We start from the raw sequence: 15,696 nt of genomic DNA, 5'->3' as shown, positions 1-15,696 counted from the left end.
TACAATGTGACTGGCTGGATTTTTTTTCTCGTTTGGTCTCTCATAGTTGAGGTATACCTATGATGAAAATTACAGGCCTCTCTCATCTTTTTAAGTGGGAGAACTTGCACAATTGGTGGCTGACTAAATACTTTTTTTCCCCACTGTATATATATATAAATAACTAAAACAATGCTTTTATAAGTTAAAGGTCTTTTAGTAGTTTAGGTCGTGGTACAGATTTTACTGTGAAACTTTTAATAATTTTTTTAAGTAAACGTAAGAATGACTTTTAAAAAATCTCATTATTGATTTACATTACAAGCTATCAGAATGTCATATTGTTTTATAACCATATAAATATCACTCAACTGCATCATATTTTTGCTCCATTTGGTCTTCTGAATAAAATGTAGGCATTTATTTCCCTCTATGAGTTTCATATTTTCCTGTATCATACAATATGAGATATAAAAGCCTGATGTATAAAATATTATACTCAACAAAATACATTTTTTGATTCCATTTCAAAATATTTTTTTTTTTTCTTATTTCATATGTCAGGCTTTACAAGGCCAAGAGTAGAAACTTTTCCGTAGTCACCAATTAAAAAAAAAAAAAAAGCTTTAACTGGCCTAAGCTTGTCTCAGATGGATTTCTGACACTTTGCTGGTTTTCGAAGGGTTTGGGGCAGTTTTGAGCTGGAAGACCAGATGGCCGACAGGCTAAACCAGCTGAACACCAGTTTGGTCAGTTTTGGAGACCAGCTGACTAGCTTAGCCTGGGTTTTCCAGCAAAAACCTTCCCGTTTATGTAATAGTAGCTGAACATCCCACTTACTCTTGGAGAGTGCACACTGTCTGTCCTGTAACTGCAGTTAAGACCTTGTCGTGTTGATTGGTGCCTGTGTTCGTCCAGGGAAAATCTGTCAGTGTGCGGTTCTCGCTGGTGGCTCCGCTGCGTCCTGCTCAACATTCTGCTCTTCCTCTTGCTCTTCTTTCTCACAACCCCTGCTATCATCGTAAACACTATGGACAAGTTCAACGTCACTCGGCCGGTTGAAAGCTTAAGGGTCAGTGACCATCAAAGCCGTTTTATAACTGTCCGGCTGTATTACGCCACATTAGAATGCGAAATAAAACTGAAAGTGCTTTTTTGTGTTGTTTTGGGAAGTCGAATGTTTTGAATTTGATCTTTTACTGTCTTCTAATGTCTAGAACCCAGTAATTACCCAGTTCTTCCCCACCCTGCTCCTGTGGGCCTTTTCCATTCTCCTGCCCTTCATTGTGTACTATTCATCTTTTTTTGGGTACCACTGGACCAGGTATGATGCTGTTTCCTCCGTCTGACTTTAAACTTTTCTAGTCTGTGTATAAATGTGAGAGAACTACAGGGAGCTCAATTATACATTAAAGTGAATGAGTTGTACTGTAAATATAATTATAAAAAATAATTATTGTGTTATTAATTTTTTTTTTTACTAATTTAATGCAAACTTATTGCAATCAGTTTCTAATATGATCCCAGTTGTATGTTAAAACAACATGATTTTGATTATCATAATGCATCTGGATTATACACTACCATTACAAAACTTGGCTACCATTATAAACACTACCATTATAAAAAATTGACATATTTTAAAATATTATTATTAATATATTTTAAAATGTAATGTATTCCTGTGATGGCAGAGCTGCATTTTTAAGCATCATTACTCCAGTCTTCAGTGTCACATGATCCTTCATAACTCATATGTTGATTTGGTGCTGAAGAAACATTTCTTGTTATTTTATTATCTGCAAACACTTGCGCTGCTTAATATTTTTTAATGCTTATTATTTTTGTTATACTTTTTCAGGATTTATTTATTTTTTAGTATTTTTAGAAATTTCAAAATAATTTATTTTAAATACTCATTTATTAATATTTCATATTTTCTCTTTAATATAGTTTTAACATTTAAATTGGCATACATTAAAGGCAGTACAAATACTACCATACTGCATAAAAACTTTTAAAGTTAACAAATATGTTATTATTTATATTAAAATAGCGAGAATGTGATTTTCTTGCATTGTGGTAATGAGAATTGAGGGGAAGGTGTTGCTTGATTCACAACTATGAATATTGTACACACATAAATACATTGAACAAAATTATAAACGCAACACTTTTATTTTTGCCCCCATTTTTCATGAGCTGAACTCAAAGATCTAAGACTTTTTCTATGTACACAAAAGGCCTATTTCTCTCAAATATTGTTCACAAATCTGTCTAAATCTGTGTTAGTGAGCACTTCTCATTTGCCGAGATAATCCATCCACCTCACAGGTGTGGCATATCAAGATGCTGATTAGACAGCATGATTATTGCACAGGTGTGCATTAGGCTGGCCACAATAAAAGGCCACTCTAAAATGTGAGCCTAAGGCACACCTGTGCAATAATAATGCTGTCTAATCAGCATCTTGATATGCCACACCTGTGAGGTGGATGGATTATCTCGGCAAAGGAGAAGTGCTCACTAACACAGATTTAAACAGATTTGTGAACAATATTTGAGAGAAATAGGCCTTTTGTGTACATAGAAAAAGTCTTAGATCTTTGAGTTCAGCTCATGAAAAATGGGGGCAAAAACAAATTGCTTTTATAATTTTGTTCAGTGTAGTAAATTCATGAAGCAGCTTCAGCCTAAGTTCTTTTTCCCCTTCCTTATATATGTAGGAAGACATTCCTCACACATACACATTTATCAACACACACATAAATGGGATTGTTTATTAAAAAATGAAACTTCTGTCATCATTTACTCATCCTCAAGTCATTCCAAGCATGCTTTGGTTTGCATTGACTTGCATTGCATGGAAAAAAATCATAGTAAAAAAAATATATATAAAAATAAACAACAACACCAAGACATTTATCAAAATAAGTCAAACAATAAGTCATACAACACATACATGATTTTTATCAAAGTGATAGTGTCCCAATGAGCAGTATAAGTTTGTGCTATTGGTAGTTGTATTTGCAATGCAGCTTAAATCTATTGCATAAACATGTTCATATCAGCGCACAAACATATTGCATAACTGCAGAACCCCAACCCAGTCTCCCACCCACCTATGCACAACACGTTTCCTCTCTCCTGCTCTCTCCGCATGCCTCTCCAGGCTTGTTGTCATAGTGATCACAACAAGGGAATAATCATATGCACACTGGCGGCGTCTTTCACAGAGTCACATTATAGTTCATGTGGATCAAACCCTCTGTATTGTGCAACTGCAGAACCTGCAGCACTTGAGTATCTGTTGTATTTCCACTGGAATCACTGATGATTAATATACACAAGTCAACATGAAATCTAATTTTAATATTTACTTCATACGTTTACATTTTTTTAACCATGAAATATGTCACTTGAGGCAAGAATTGTGTTTTATGTCTGTCTAATAGAAGAACTGGTGTGAAAATAGAAGAGAAATTAATAATACATCATGTAAACATCTGAAAATGTGTTTATTTATTATTATTTAATATATTTATTCTATTTGTTGAGGTGAAATCTGTTGAATTTTCTTATTATGTGTGTCTCTTTCAGGTCCGGTGAGAATCAGGTCACCATGCATAAATGCTTTTTACTGCTTGTCTTCATGGTAATCATTCTACCATCACTGGGTCTATCCAGGTAAACATCCTATAATCTGAAATACAGTAATTATAGGCTATATAATAGCATGTCAATAAAAGCACTTCAAGCAAAAATATACCTTTTTGGTAATATACTGTTTTGTGAAACGTGTAATTTTGTCTCAGGATAACATTTTTCCTTTATATACAGTACTATATATGTATGTGGGTCAATGATAAACAATGATGTCCCAATTATGCCAACATTTTTATTTTTTTTGTAAAGAATTTCAATCTTTTAATGGGGCTATTTTCTTTTTTTTTTTTACAATCCCCAGACAGTTACACCACCTAAACATGTTTAAAATTGATCCCCATAAAAATATCTAAATTAATTTTAACTCAAAAACTGAAAACATGTTTATAGTAGAAGATTCATTTTTATGAACTTCATTTTAAAATGTATAGCAAGCATATGTTTTAACTCACACAACATAAAACAATAGATAAAGGCTATCAGAGAGTATCCAAACACTTGGCTGGCAAAAAACATTAGTCTATGTTTTCTAAACAAAAAATAATATTCATAGTTAATGTGATGAACTGGTGGTTACTCTGCTAGGTAATGTGTCGACTGGAGGGGAAATGACTTCATACACCCCTATAAATCACCTTAAAGCCAGTTAGTAAAAAGGAACTGAACAAATGGCTGATATATTGGCATTAATACAGTTTAAGTGTCCAAATACTTTTGGTAGCCACTGTATATATAATGTACATGTATTATTTTCTTGTCTGCTCCCCAGCCTGGATTTGTTCTTCAGGTGGCTCTTTGACATCCACTTCCTGGATGAAACAGATGTTAAGTTTCAGTAAGTTGCCTAAATCTACACCTGCTGGTTAATTGAATTAGAACGGCAAGATTCACAATTTGTTGAGACCTACATCCACTTGGTTTTATCTCCTCAGATGTGTGTTTTTGCCTGATAATGGAGCTTTTTTTGTGAACTACGTGATCACGTCCAGTCTGATCGGAACGGCTATGGAGCTTCTGCGTATTCCTGCTCTTCTGGTGTACTCTCTACGCCTTTGCTTTGCCAAATCTAAAGCTGAACGCATACATGTTAAAAGAGTGAGTGAGTCCGTACAGTGAATAGTGTGTGAAGTCTCCCTAGCTGAAGGCTTCGTTTATCATTATTATCTTATCAAATATAGTAAAAACAGTCAATTCCTACAATTTAAAATAATTGTTGTATATTTAATATATTTAAATTGTTATTTATATCTGTGATAGCAAAACTGAATTTTCAGCATCATTACTGTAGTCTTCAGTGACACATGAACCTTCAAAAAAATTGTAATATGATAATTTACTTCTAAAGAAATATTTCATATTATAAAGGCTGAAAGCAGTTTTGCTGCTTAATATTGTTTGATAAATATAAAGTTAAAAACAATAGCATTTATTTGAAAAAGAATTTGTTGTGTAACAATGTAAAGATCTTGACTGTCACTTTTGATCAATTAGATGCAACCTTGCTGAATAAAAGTATTAATGTCTTTAAAAAATATAAATAAAATGTGAACATCTCTAGTATGTATATGTAAAATTATACTTATAAGTAAAGTAATAATGTATATATAGTAGTGCTGTCAAACAATTAATCGCGATTAATCGCATCCAAAATAAAAGTTTTTGTTTAGATAATATATGTGTGTATACTGTGTATATTTACTGAAAGCAGTTTTGCTGCTTAATATTGTTTGATAAATATAAAGTTAAAAACAATAGCATTTATTTGAAAAAGAATTTGTTGTGTAACAATGTAAAGATCTTGACTGTCACTTTTGATCAATTAGATGCAACCTTGCTGAATAAAAGTATTAGTCTTTAAAAAATATAAATAAAATGTGAACATCTCTAGTATGTATATGTGAAATTATACTTATAAGTAAAGTAATAATGTATATATAGTAGTGCTGTCAAACAATTAATCGCGATTAATCGCATCCAAAATAAAAGTTTTTGTTTAGATAATATATGTGTGTATACTGTGTATATTTATTATGTATATATAAATACACACACATACAGTATATATTTTGAAAATATGTCTATGAATTTCCATGCATATATTTATATTCATCTAATTGATATTTTATATAAATATTTTAAATGTATAAACTTAACATATTTTTCTTAAATATATACATGCATGTGTGTGTATTTATATACACATAATGCATATACACTGTTCACACACATATATTATGTAAACAAAAACTTTTATTTTGGATGTGATTAATCGCGATTAATCATTTGACAGCACTAATATATAGTAATTGTCTAGAACCCCCCCCCAAAAAAAACCTTTATTCTGTATTAATAGTTCTTTATTAACATTCTTATTCACGTTCATGTCGTTCCAAATGCAAACACTATTAAACTAAAGAAGAATATTTGAAGAACCTTCACACAGCCCTTTTCCATCCAACGACTGTTCATAGCACCAGAAATAGGAGTAAATACACTAACAACCTGTTTCTCCATTCTCATCCTCAGAGTCAGGCCTACGAGTTTCAGTTTGGTCTTGAATATGCCTGGACCATGTGCATATTTTCAGTCAGTATGACCTACAGCATCACCTGCCCCATCATTGTACCTTTTGGTGAGTCTGCGTAATTTTAGAGTTTTTATTTTACAACAAACAGACTTTTCTTTTAGTACTTCTTTTCCGCTCCCTAATTTCCTCTTTCCTCCCAATTTGCACTCAAATCCATTTGTCTGTCGTCTCCACTGCACCATTTGTGTCGTGTTTTTCTTTTCCTCTCATTTTCTCTGTTCCTTTTTACCCACAGCTCTTTTTTCTTTCCGTCAGTCTTGATTTCTACCTCCGTGCCTGTTCTAATACCTTGTTCCCGTCCTCAGTCAGTGTGTGGGCGTCTGAGCCGTATCTCCAACAGCATCTCAGTATCACGGTGTGACATGGCCGCTATGTGCGAACCCGCTGTAGTCTTCCAGACGCTCCGACCTGTCTAGCCGAGATCCAGACGCCCACTCCACGCCTGTTCTGTCACCAATACACACCATGACTGTTTATTTACTATAGACTGACATCCATCATCATGATTTTTCACTTAGTTCTGAATTCATTTGGCAACTTGCACTCACGTGTGGTCTATGTAAATATATAAATATTTTACCTGTGCAGTAGCATACAAGGTCAGGAACACTTCATACAATATGACTTTACCTGCAAAGCATTGCTACTGAGCCATCGGAAAAGCACTTTTAAAAATGACAGTGTCATTTAGAAAGATCAAAGATTATTTGATAACTCCAGCTCTGTTCATTTCGCAGGGTTGCTGTACCTTGTACTGAAGCATATGGTAGATCGCTATAATATCTACTATGCCTATTTACCCACAAAGCTCAGCCAGCGGATCCATTCGGCCGCCATCAGTCAAGTGGTGGTGGCGCCCATTCTCTGCATGTTCTGGCTGCTGTTCTTCTCTGTGCTCAGACTGGGTAGGTTCACAATGTCATGCCTAATCAAATTTATGGGGCATGTGCCTCTTCAGATTTTCCTAAAAATATACTGTATATATATTATATATATGCATTTTTCAATATTTAGTTTTTTTTTTTTTTTTAAAGAGTTTTTATTAAAATTGCAATGCTGTTCTTTTCTATAAAATTATAAAAGCCATGACTGTCACACTTGATCATTTAAATGCATTCTTGCTGAATAAATGTATTAATTTATTTTAAATATATATTTAAATGCCAGTGTATAATTGAACTGATATTGATAGTGATTGTCTAATGCCCCCAAGAAAAGAATAATTATTTATTCACATTCATGTCATTCTAAACACTGTTGTTATTTTTTTTCTGTGGTACACTAAAGAAGAATGTCTGAAGAATATTCACACTGCTCTTTTCCATATAACAGCTGTTCACAGTGACTGTCAGGCACAAGAAATGGCATTAAATACACTACCTAGCTATCTTTCCATTCTGTCCTACGGGTTTCAGTTTGGTCTTGAGTATGTCTGGCTGGACCATGTGCATATTTTCAGATACTGTAGTTGAATCTGTTATTTTCTCTAAATTTCTGAAAGTACGTACTGAAGTTGTACTTGCATTAAATGTTTTTCTTTGTTAAAAATATAACCAAACCACATAAAAAATCAATGCTGCACTTGGGTGGTACCTTTTCAAAAGATACACCTTTGTATCTAAAGGGTACCTTTTGAAAAGGTATGGCCCCAGTGTCATCTTTTGTACCTTTTTTTCTGAAAATGTGCCAAATAAATCCAAGGCTTTCCTCTCAGATTAGAAAAAAAAACTGCCAATTAAAAACATTTCTAGAATGACTGCATAACCTATGGATGAAAACCAAATGCTCTAATGCCGACATTAGAATGTGTTCACATTTTACTGTAGAATACATGTTCACTTGGAGTCAAGAAGACAGTCACTCCAAGACCCAGACCAGACCCCTTAAAGGTGACATATCATGAAAATCTGACTTTTCCAGGTTTTAAGTGCTATAATCAGGTCCACGGTGCATCTACCAACCAAGGAAACGTGAAAAAGATTAACCCAGTAACTTTGTTTTGCTAAGCCTTTTTCTGCAAGCGTTTGAGAAAACAAGCGCGTCTGATTTCGGTCCCTTGGTGACATGGCAAAGGGATCTCATTATAATATTACCGCCCCTTAATCTGTAAATGTAATACACCCGCAGCGCCGTCATTGTGTTTTCGCAAGCAACAATGGTGTACAAGTTCTAATGCCATTGAGAAAGTTTGAGCAAAACATGCTAACTGTTCTGTCTTTGGCTGCACAGACGAGCACAGAACACTATTTGGAGTCCCAGCCTCAGAGGAGACAAGAGAGCAGTGGATTTATTGATTTATTTAATGTATATTGCTGCTGCCACACAGATCTAAAATAAACCCGCGATTTTCCCAGCAGTTTACCTTCACAGACATAACCGACTGTGTTTGTAACTCGAGTGTGTTTTTAACGTAAACTTGTATGTGAATGAGAACTTAAGTCTAGTACTCACATGCTGTGTGGTGGCCTCTTTCTGTCCATGTGCTTCGGATGTGTGCGCTCAGAAAACCGTATATCAGAAGTTTAAACTAATATGGTTTAAAACGCATGATTTCAGCACGATAAACATGATCATCAGAACCAAAACAGATGTTTTTAGCAGGTCCGAGCTGTAATGGCGCAGCTCTATTCTGGAAAAGAGGGCGGGGAGCAGCAGCTCATTTGCAATTTTCAAAATGATATAATAAATGATCTATGGAGTATTTGGAGCTGAAACTTCACAGACACATTCTGGGGACACCAGAGACTTGTATTATATATTGTAAAAAGGGGCATAATATGTCTCCTTTAAGACCCCAGCTTGGAACAAGACTAGACCACTCCAGGCCTAGATCCAGACCAATATCTAAGCACCAATGCTCAGATTCAGACTGTCCATTTACAATGAACTAGAAAGGAGAAAATGCGTAAATTATTACAGCATAAATTCTAAATGCTAAGCCACTTTGACAGTAGCTAATTAGAGTCATGAAAATCGTTGCAAAGTCTCTGTAATGGTGAAGATACTTTGCTGACCTTTGCCTGAGGTAATTTACGTTTTTTTTTTTTTTTTGGAATTTGCAGTCAAGACAGAGGTCTTGTCTAAGTACATATAACAAAAAAACATTTCCAGAACCAGACCCAAACCAAGAGACTAGTAATGAGACCCAGACCCAGACCAAGGCCATGTTTATGTGGTCTTGAGAGATCTTAAGACCAAGACCACAAGATCAGGTCTCCTGCTCTGTCCCATATAAAAGCAAAACCTTGTGGTTTATCTCTTGTGCAGGTCCAGTGCAGCCCATCAGTCTGTTCACTTTCATAACTCTCTTGTGCTGTATTGCCTTCTCCTGCTTTGGCTTCTGTCTGAAAAAACTACGACCTGACAGATCAACAAGCTATCAGGTCAGTGATTAAACCTTGATCTTGATGACTTGTAGAAACAGGGTGCATATGGTGGAAAAAATAGTTAATGAGTTAATGAGTGAATATCTAGCTTATATTTCACACCAAAACCATCAGAAAAAAAGTAATTCTATTTTTACATTAAGCAAAATTGCATTTATGATTTGTTGCATTGTGACATTATTGTTATGACAGTTTAACACATTTTCATTTTCAGAAATTAACAAGGACATGGGGGCATTTTACATTTATATTATATGATATGGTTAAGCAATATCACACAAGCAGAGGGTTTTTAAAAGCTATGTTATATTGATTCTATACAACAGTTAAACAAATTTTAGACACAATATTGAGGATATTGTCTGTTTTTGCTTTATTTCATGAAAATTGCCACAGCATAAACATTGTGCATTTCCAATCAGCACAAAGTGGTGTTGTGTTACTAAATAAATCTGTGCTTTTTAAATGAATCGGTTGGGTGAATGATTCAATGACCCATTCATAAAGATATCACTTGCTTCATTGCTGAACGATTTATATCACCTATTAGCACCCAGGATCATGATTCTGATTCCCAGGGAGCACATGAGCTAAAAATGATAAAGATATATACCTTGAATGCAGTGTCACTGTTATTTGCAGTTGGCTTATCTATTTCATCCATGAATACCCCCAAATGTGTACATGCATTAACAAAGTTATGTTTTAAAAACAGGAAAGTTTATGATTGTTACCTTAACAACTAGATGCATTTGTCAACAGTGCAGCCTTGAAAACACTGAAATGAAATTATTTTAGATGGGCTTTGAAAATAAGCTCTCAAAGATGATTTATTTAGGAAAATAATATCTTCAGGCAGTTAAAACTGATTGCTGTTTTGTTTTGTTGCAGATGTCCGATCAGACGACAGAAGGAGGCTTCACTGATGCGGAAAGAAGCACCGTTTCCACCACAGCCACAGCTAATGTACCTGCTCATCCTGTCACAGATCATTTCATTCATCACACTCTCATTTCAAGTCCTCTTTATGAAATTAATTTGTCTCTCTCCTCTCATCTCCTCTAAGGTTTCCACTCACAGTGTCAAAGGCACTTCACATGTAGCATGTTGCATAAACAAAAAAAGAAGCTCTTAAGATAATGACACTCTTGCTGTCCACCTACTCACCTCTCGTTCTTTCCCTCCTCAGCTTTTTATAGCCTCTGTCTTGCTGGAGCCAGAGCTGGGCCTGACTCCCATGCCCTCTCCGGCCCACCAGAGCTACGGCACCATGGGGAACAACCAGAGTTCAGTGCATGACGCCGAAGGGGTGGAGGAGAAGGATCTGGAGGAAACTTTGGAGACTGAACTCAAGGATGAGCCAAATCCCAGCTGCCCGAGCCCTCTTATGGACAGTCCTGTGGGTTTCCAGTGACCAACCTGCCCCCGGTTCCCACTCCCTAACGCTCAAGCCCCATGCCTCATCTTAGCTAGTGGCTGATAAAGAGGCACTATGCTGCAAAATGTTTCCTCTACAACCTCCATTTACAAGTAAAAGGCAACAAATTGCGGACATCCAAGCAATCTGCTTCAAAAAGCTTGTTGGGAATTCACTGACATGGTGGTTTTAGTTCTGAGGACTTTGATGAGCTTTCAAGGAAGTATCTGAAGTGGATAAAAGCAAAGATCTGTCAAAGAACGAGACCAGCCACTTCTCTTGCTTGGACTACACTTTCTACTTTCTTCTGTATTTTTCTTTTCTCTCTAATGACGTTAATGGGTGTCTGGTGGGTTGGTTGACTGAGGCTTGGAACATTGTATTTCAACAGATGTTTCAATTTACTTTTTTTATGCATAGTCACATTGTATAGCTCCAAAGAGTTGAGACATCCAAATCTTATTCGCTTATTATTAATCCTTTTGCTGTTGTTGCAGTTTGTGCTTATTATTGTTATTTTTATTCAGTACTTGTATTTTAGCAATGGTACAACATTATGCTGAGAGCGCATTGTTTTCATGTGTTTACTATTATTAGATTATTATTACTGTTATTAACACCCTCAACCTTTATTGCAGTGTGCACCAGAGTCAGTCACTCTCAGTTATTATTTGTTTTACAGTGACAATAGCAGTTGTGTTGTGCATACTGCAGTCAATTGGCACTACAGTAGACTTCAAAGTCAATGAGGCACTCATTCCATAATTTGTTTTTTTTCCTTTCCTGTGAAATTCAATCAGTTGTTTGGTCTGTGGGAGAGATGTGAGGACATTCGAAAGTGAGCTTTTCACGGACTAATATACAGTCTAATTTAGCAGACTTCACTTAATGAACTGGAAAAAAAAATATCTGCAAAAACAATCAGTTTGTAGGAAAAAAGAAAACAAACAGAGATGTTAAAGGAATAATCAAAAAGACTTACGCTTTGTTGGCATAAATTTAACTCGCTCAGTTTCTACAGTAACACACTTACAATATGGTCTATGGAGCATTACAGAAGGATTAAAGCTCGAAAAACCATTTATATTAATGCTCCAGGCAAATAAATAACCACTGACTTCTAAAATTAAACATGGTCTTTTTTGGACAACAAATTAAGTAATTCCTATATGTTCAGAATCACTTTTGTCATTGAGTTCATACCTTCCTACTTCAGCATTTAATACCAGTTATTATAAACTATGAGTTATATAAACTATGATTTGTTTTAATAGTTGTATTTAGTCAAATTTGTTTCAGTTGTATGTTATTTGTGCCATTAACATTACTCCGCTTTGTAAAAATTACTCGCGGTTCAGTGAGGGAATCAGTTGGTAGAGGGAATCAACTTGGTAGCGGTTCAGAACAATTTCCTGACTGATTCAAATAGTAATTCATGAGCGAACTCGAGGCTGTTACGTGAATCTTTTTGACTTAACGAACCGATTCGCAAGAGTCATTTTGTTACGAATCGGACATCCCGCTCTTTGTTCCTTGTTCTAAGGATTGTCGGACAGAACCACATTTGAGCGTGAAGTCTTTCACAGCTTGTTTTTACATTGTTGTTGCGCATTTTAGTCACCGTCTAGAGCCCTGTGTATTAATATAAAAGTGTGTTATTTGAACTGTAAGTCATTTTAGGTTTACATCATCCAAAAGACGAAAAATTAAGATCTAAATTTGATCAGACAAGGTAAGCGGTTTTTCATGATAACATATATTTACATTTTGTGGTTCTAGAATTGAACCATGTATTTTAGCATCTATTCTGGTCCAGTTCACTAAGCCCATAGACTTTTATTGTATGTTTATTACTATGAATACAATTTTTGTTTGTTTTTACAAATTAAGTGATGAGTTGAAGTTGCTGATGGAGCTTGTATTAAAATCAGAACATTCCTTTAGGAATCATGAAATCCATTAAATATGTTCGTAAAATGATTTACAGGAAGTGTTATGACACAAACTGAAAATGGCACATTGGCTGATCCTACACACAAGTCTTCAATTCCAGAGTCTCCAACTGCATGTTGTTTAACTCTGTCACATGCTCAAACCAGCCTGCAGCTGTCTTTAGATCCGTCAAGTGTTGCTCGGGCTTCTGTAACACTTTAATTTTCTTAGTAAATTTTGTATTCTTGGTCTTTGCTGCTAGTGGTTCTAGGACTGGAAGGGAAGGGGTGGGTGGACTCGGGTTTTCTTGCCAAACTGAATGTAAATGAGTTGTGATTTGTACCGTGCTCTCTTGCTGTGCCTTGAAGAAACAGATCTTAAGAAGTAAACAGAAAAAAAAATGTTATGTCTGACAATCCAGCATGACCTGCAATATGCTGCATGGACTACAGAGCAAGATAAGACAAAGAAGCTAAATTCTAAAGCGCATTCCACCAATGAATCAATCAGGTGAGAGATTCCTAACAAGTTTTAAACTTGACTTCGCCTCGAAACATACTCTGTGCAAGTACATAAATGATTCGAGCTAAGTTGTTGATTTTGATTTCTGAAATGTGTCAGACTGTTGCATTGCATGTTGTCTTCTACAGTCAGTTTTATACTCTTTCAGGTCAACTACTGTCATGGCGAAGCAGCAGTTTGAGCAAGTTAATTGCTAGCACGCAAAAAAATATTCAACAAGGCAAATGCATTGACCAAATATTTGCGTCTGCATACTTGTGGAAAAGTATGTTTCTGGCCATACTGTTCAACAGTAAACAGTTGCATTCCAATCGCATCGAATTCACACTAATTATCATTGGTTTCACAGTATCTATGAGATACACAAACATGCAAACACTCTTACGTCAATGTCTTCAATACCTACCTGATAAACTGCTCTTGTGAGATACTTTTTGATATTTACTTTTGTTCTGTTTGCATTCGCAAGCTGTTGGTGTATACAAATGTGTTTTCGATATTCAGTGTTGGTTTACGGAATGTGGCTTGAGGTGCCATGTCTTGTGATGGGGCGCTTATGACAGTACATTGCTGCACATTGTTACATTGCAGCAGCACCGCTCGTAAGGATATAAAACTAAATTTACAAAAACTTTATGCTGTCAAGTAGTGTCTTTATTTCATCATTCTATGTGTATTTTAACAAATTCCTAGCCTAACTAGTCCTGCACTGTTTGTGCTACACTGAGAAACATTTGGTGTTGAAACTATTTTTACTCAGTAACTTCTAGTAAAAGGGATAGTTCACCCAAAATGGAAATTCTGTCATTGATTACTCACTTGTGTTGTTCCAAACACGTAAGACCTTTGTTCATCTTCGGATCACAAATTAAGATATTTTTGATGAAATCCGAGAGGTTTCTGCCCCTGCATAGACAGCAATGCCACTACCACGTTTAATGCCCAGAAAGGTAGTAAGGACATTATTAAAATAGTCCGACTTTATTCAAAAATTTCTTCTCTTCCATGTCAGTCTTTTACACGTGTTCACGAGAGTACTACGACGCATTGTGTGTGCATTCCTCTGCTTTCAAAGCTCTCGGATTTCATAGAAAATATTTTAATTTGTGTTCTGAAGATGAATGAAGTTCTTACGGGCTTGGAACAACATGAGGGTGAGTAATTAATGACAGAATTTTCATTTTGGGGTGAACTTTAAGTTACTTACAAGTAACACACTGAATTAAACTTGAAATTTTGAAGTAGAAAGATTGAAATAATGATAAAACCTACATTAAAGGAGGGACCAATCCTGATATAGAAACATGGGGACTGGGCATTCAGAAGACCTCAGGATCCACTAAGGAAACCCCTGGTGATCTTTATAGCAACATTATCATGGGCAAGCACATAAAAATGTATTCAGAAAAAAAAACATCTCTATCTATCTATCTGTCTGTCTGTCTGTCTGTCTTCTATCTGTCTGTCTGTCTGTCCGTCCGTCCGTCCGTCCGTCCAAAAAAAGTCTCAAAAATATTTTTCCTGGAAGTGTTCTTCAGACTCAGTCTCAGAAAATGAAACGTCGCCCCTTAATTAAATCTCCTGCCATACCAGAAGACAGCCAGTGGTCACTTGACTGGTCAACGCTTGAAAACTGCCAATTATGTTTTTCCTGCACACTAGATGTCATTATCATGTGTTATGCGTGTATGTGTGTGTGTGTGTTATGAGACACCGCTGCAGCACAACAACTGAAGCCGCACATGAGAAATGCTTCCAAAAAGTAGGACATGCACACTCAATCATAATGGAGCCAAATAAAATGTGGACTGATGTTCTGCTTCACTGAGCTTCTACGCAGCCTCTTAAAATTCATGATTTCTTCCCCTGTAAATATCTGTTCCTTAGACTTGTTATAAAGACCACAACAGTAGGTTACTAGAAAGGAATTAAGTTGCAGTATGTTCCAGGATCTCAGTTATGGAAGTTTCCATTTCTATATGGAAAGTTCCATAGGTTGAGTAGTGCTAATAAATGGAATTACATGTGTCCCACCATCAGATGCTTTTGGAAATACGAAATAAACCCATAAAAATGAAAGATATTTAGATATTTAATTGATTTGCCCTTTGAATCGCTGTGAATGTCCATCCACAAGCAGTCTTTGGTTTATTTAGGGTATTCAGCGGTTTTTGTCTCAGCTATTATTTTCCTTTCTTTTGCAGAAC

The 15,696-nt window shown here is 35.6% G+C and overlaps 1 protein-coding gene across 1 annotated transcript in view; it reads left to right on the top strand.

Moving 5' to 3' along the window:
* Nucleotides 1-14,084, top strand: part of LOC107739248 (calcium permeable stress-gated cation channel 1-like) — a 47,565-nt gene extending 33,481 nt beyond the window's left edge. Inside the window, exons 10-19 of the mRNA XM_016551282.1 lie at nt 898-1,051; nt 1,197-1,303; nt 3,580-3,666; nt 4,415-4,480; nt 4,578-4,740; nt 6,172-6,277; nt 6,970-7,137; nt 9,500-9,615; nt 10,510-10,584; nt 10,808-14,084. Of these exons, the coding sequence (XP_016406768.1) occupies nt 898-1,051; nt 1,197-1,303; nt 3,580-3,666; nt 4,415-4,480; nt 4,578-4,740; nt 6,172-6,277; nt 6,970-7,137; nt 9,500-9,615; nt 10,510-10,584; nt 10,808-11,032 (1,267 nt within the window). The 3' untranslated portion in view covers nt 11,033-14,084. The remainder of the gene's footprint in view (nt 1-897; nt 1,052-1,196; nt 1,304-3,579; nt 3,667-4,414; nt 4,481-4,577; nt 4,741-6,171; nt 6,278-6,969; nt 7,138-9,499; nt 9,616-10,509; nt 10,585-10,807) is intronic.
* Nucleotides 14,085-15,696: the final 1,612 nt, after the last annotated feature.

The sequence above is a fragment of the Sinocyclocheilus rhinocerous genome, unplaced genomic scaffold (genome assembly GCF_001515625.1).
Source record: "Sinocyclocheilus rhinocerous isolate Xijiao unplaced genomic scaffold, SAMN03320098_v1.1 scaffold495, whole genome shotgun sequence".
NCBI classification, from domain to species: domain Eukaryota; kingdom Metazoa; phylum Chordata; class Actinopteri; order Cypriniformes; family Cyprinidae; genus Sinocyclocheilus; species Sinocyclocheilus rhinocerous.
The sequence above is the reverse complement of the archived record's forward strand: the minus strand, read 5'-3'. Positions and strand labels throughout refer to the sequence as shown.